The 4725-nt window shown below is 34.2% G+C and overlaps 1 protein-coding gene across 1 annotated transcript; it reads right to left on the minus strand.

The window, feature by feature from the left end:
- Positions 1-450: 450 nt before the first annotated feature.
- Positions 451-4037, minus strand: LOC129450079 (nicotinamide N-methyltransferase). Its single transcript, XM_055212515.2, has 3 exons — positions 3808-4037; positions 3528-3735; positions 451-1650 (listed from the first exon to the last, which is right to left on the minus strand). Exons 1-3 carry the CDS (start codon positions 3962-3964, stop codon positions 1212-1214), a joined length of 804 nt encoding a protein of 267 aa, XP_055068490.2. The 5' UTR covers positions 3965-4037; the 3' UTR covers positions 451-1211.
- Positions 4038-4725: the final 688 nt, after the last annotated feature.

Here is a 4725-nt window from a genome sequence, read left to right on the forward strand (position 1 = left end):
CTTTCCATGTTTAAGTGCTATCAACCTAGAAAATGTGAAAAAGATCAACCCAGTAACTTAGTTTTGGTAAAGTGTTAATTTGGCTCCCCTTGTGATGTCAGAAAGGGATAATACTTATAATACCACCCCTTAATCTGCACTATCCAACCATGCGCTACCATTTAGTGCAGAGAGAAAGAGACCGAAAATTACATTTCAACAAACCACCATCATAGTGATCAGTGTTTGCATTTCAACAGCTCATTAGCATTTTAAAGGACACACCAGAAAACGGCACATTTTTGCTCACACATACACACATGTGGCAATTTTAACATGTTATAATAAATTATCAGTTGGATATTTTAAGCTAAAACTTCACATACGCACTCTGGGGACAGCAAAGACTTATTTTACATTTTTAAAAAAGTCTTGTGACATGTCCTCTTTAAAAAAAAACAAATATGTAAATGTATTTCACAGTAATGTTTATTACTTTCCAAATGTTTATTTACATAGTGCATTTGAAGAAGCAAACTGCTTAAACCATTTTTATTTCAAAACCATAATAAAAAGTACTTATGAAGCAGATAACATCTCTACAGGGTTTTCCTGAATTGCTTTTTTATTCCGCCAAGCTTTATTTACATTATGATTAATGTGTGATTGCGAGATAGTGTGTGCGTAGAGTCCGATTCACAACCTACTGACTCATTTGAACTGATTCATTTGAACCGCTCGGGAACCCCATTTACTTCTAAAGTAGGGAGAAGAATACTACGGATGTAAATGGGGCTCATGAAAGTTTGGTTACAAACATTCCTCAAAATATCTTCCGTCGTGTTCATCAGAACAAAGAAATACAGGTCTGTAACAACATGAGAGTGAGGAAATGACAGAATTTTATTTTTGTGGTGAACTATCCCTTTAACTAGCTGGTAAATTATTTCTTGTATATGGTAAAAATTTGTCTGTTAGTAAAAATTGGATATATTATTTTACTTGATATGATATCTTAAACAGATTTTTAAACCTACTTTGGTTTTACCGGTAGCATTTTTACATATAAACTAGTAAAAAAGATCTCAATTCATATGGGTGGGGTACCCTTTTACTGTGTGTGTGTACGATTGTAGACCCTTTTTCGATCCAGGAAAACCCTGATCTAAAGTGCCGCTTAATACTGTAATTTAAGCATGCTTAGCTGATTTTGTTCTGTTTTGTAAGTTTCTCTACTTGGTTTGTAATTCAGAAGATTTGTTTGCCACAAGATAAAAAACAGCCTCAAAGTCAGACACAGAGTTGCTTTTTGGGTCTTCTGTAGGCAGTATATTAAACTCATGGATAGAGAAGCCTGCACCTCTAAGTGCTTCCTCAATATCACGCTGACTCAATGTAAGACAGGAAAAGGACTGTTCATTCACTTTGTAGAAGGTTTCACCCAAAACACCTATCATGACGAGAAGTCCACCGGGACGCAGGAGCTTGGTCAGCCCATGTAAAGCGTGACGGTATACCTGAATGTCTTTACATGCTCCTTCCAGGCACAGGGATGTAATGACACAGTCGGCTGGTTCCAATGTGTGCGGATAGAACGGATTCTCTAACCGGACATCACATTTTAAAACCTTTTTGACTCGTTGCCTCAGTAAAGCCTCCAAATCAGACGGGCTGTATAAATGAATTGAAAGCGATATGAATAAATTCTAACAACAATATGCCAGAAAGTATGGGTCATTGTTATTTTGCAAAGACATGTTTAAAGACGATGTTAAGCAATCTGAGAATTTTTTAGTAAACTGCCCGTAGCTTATTAAACTTGATAACCTGCGCGAGGACGTGGATGTACTGAAGAGCTATTTATTTATATAATTTAAATTACTGTTAGTTTAAATGTACTTACATTAAACAACTATACATCATTAAAAAGTGTTTTGACTTAAGATTTAGTTTTTGACCTTTATTTTAATCTGAAAATCCTAGTGACAGTTATTTCTTCATTTTTGTCAGGAGTTATCAAAATGAAAAACGGTACATACCTTTAATTTGAAATATAACCCTCAGCCGCACTCATTGATAAAAACACTCCTCCGTGATCGTCATGAAAGCACTCGATAAAACAACATCCATCTGGGCTTTTAATTCAAAGTATGCATATTTGGAGAAATATTACTTCAATTTTATATGTTTACTTCAAATTTCTGCAGGGGGGGTAATATTTCACCCATTTTTATTTCAAACATGGCGATATGAGGAAGTTTGAGTGTGCAGTCATTCACACTCATTCATACGTGAAGCCGGAGGGCGCTAAAGTCAGAAAGTATCAATATGAAACTTTCTGAGAAAGAATTGACGTCAAAGCTCAGCAGCAGCAGCTGTCAGTCAGACGTGAACTTGAACAGTGACCTACAACGAGCGATCGCTGTTTTTATAATAACATGCAAATAAAGATGTTTTGATGTTTTAAAACCATGGAGACAATAAACACGATTAAGATTATATATGGTTTGTCTGTATTTTTAACGCTATGTCTGGTATTTTCATAACAGTACTATATATTATAATGCTATGCTAAGCTAACAGCATAAATAGCATAAAATTGCTTATTTTCGGTCTTATTTTATGATCCAAAGCCACATCAGATCACGCATGATTGTTTAAGCACTCGACTTTTGATGTTATAATGTGAGTTTTATTATAAATGCTTTTATTTGTAGTGTTTTGATGGTATGCTAAGCTAACGTACTAGCTGTTCTGTAAACATCTGCTGTCTGGAGATATGAGATATATGTTTCTAGGAATAATTTCGACTTGTAAAGCTTCTTTAAGGGAAGTTTCTTTTTGTAAGAGAGGACTTTAATAAAAAGAAAGTGAATTGAGACAAAAGGAGGAAATAAAACACTAAATAAAATGTATGAGTAATTATTAATAATAATAATAAAATAAACATTTAGACAGCCATATCCAGGATTAAAAGTTGTTAATGACTCATCCGGATGCTTGTTTAATGAGTCTGTTTAAAACACGGAGCAATAGGACAATAAACTGAAAGGATGTTGTGAGATATAAATAAACAAACATTAGCTTAGCATTTTTGCTGTTTTCTCTAAATAAATTTACATGACATGTGTCTAAAAAACATTTCATAAAATACAGAGTTTTAGAGGTATCATCTTCAGATTTAAAACAGAACATGGTCAGACCTGTGGCTTTATCTGCAGAGCATTTCTAGATTGCTCCAAGGCCATTTTCATTTAGATTTTCATAACAATATTTCATACATGTTTGGTGGAGTTTATAAAAAATTATAATTTAAGCTCTCTATAACAACTTTTTTCATTATGACAGTAACTAATGTTCACCTCTTAATAAACTTCCAAGTGTCTGCTTTCAAATGAGACCAAACTTATGCTTTTAGTGCAAAGACTTCATAAACTGTATCTATTTTAGTTTGGCTATGACAGTTTTTGTGGGGGGGTTCAGAAAATGGAAAGAGGGTTAACAGGTTAAAGCATAAACACACCAAATTTAGGCTCAGTAAACCTTACCTTTTACCTTCCAGCTCACCGACGTACTGTACAACAGATGTCCAGTCTAAACAGCCGTCTTGGTTTTGCAACCATTTTTCGATTTCTCTACGATTATTATCGACGAAATCCGACAACACAATCTCGTCATAATGTTGGCACGCGCTCAAGACGCTGTGGATATTTGGTCCGCTGCCAACATCAATCAGCCTCTGGCCTTTATGTTCTCCTATAGAACAAACATTTGCCTAGTTACAAAATTTAAACCTAGCGGTTTAATGGACTAGGATTGCTTGCTTACCTGTTGAGAAAATTCTGCTAAAGCTTCTCAAAACGAAACTACGGAAACTCTCCAGAAATTGACCGCGAGGGCAGGAATAGTAATTCTTAACATATGCACGTGAATCAAAATGCACCTCATAGAACTCTCCCTCAGTAAAGCCCACGCATTCACTCATACTTACAAAACGTATGTGATGAACTACTTACCACAACTGTGGTTGTTGTTTGTTAAAGCAAACTGCGCAATTGGGATTTCCAAAAGTCTATACTTGCGCAACTGACACTGAGTGAGAGGCTGGACCAATGAGAATTTCAGATCAAAATAGAATTTGCTCAATATCATTTTACTTAATCATTAAAAATACGTTCTTGTGTTTGTCAACAGTCTTGTCTACACTGAGTCAATGGTTGCGGTGGGACATATAAAAAAGCCACAAACACTGCGGAAAACAAATTAAGTTTAATACTGGCTACTTTTTTGTAAAACATTTTTTATGGTGCATTTCAAATATTCATAAATACAAAAAAAAACTGCGAATCAAGGAAGTACCTTTCAGAGTACATTATAAAAATAATTAAATTGGCAATTGCATTATTAGAAGTTTGTCAAATAAACACATGTATAATTTAATTCTGATTACTTATACTTATAAGTACTTATTTAATACTGATGTTATGCATGGGCATTTCACAAAGTATTAAATTATTATTAAAATAGATTTGTACGCTCAGAAAAATACACACAGCTGTATATGATGGTCCATTTGTAAATACATGGTAATGTATGGTTTCCTATATCATTGAGGTGACTCGTTTTGCCCTAGTTTGATTAAGTTTTCAAGTTAAGTCTTCCATTTGGACTGCTTAATATGAATCATATTTTGAGCATCTATAGTTTGTAAAATTGCACAATGATCATATGATGGTTAAAAATAAA

This window comes from Misgurnus anguillicaudatus, chromosome 8, assembly GCF_027580225.2.
Source record: "Misgurnus anguillicaudatus chromosome 8, ASM2758022v2, whole genome shotgun sequence".
Taxonomy (NCBI): domain Eukaryota; kingdom Metazoa; phylum Chordata; class Actinopteri; order Cypriniformes; family Cobitidae; genus Misgurnus; species Misgurnus anguillicaudatus.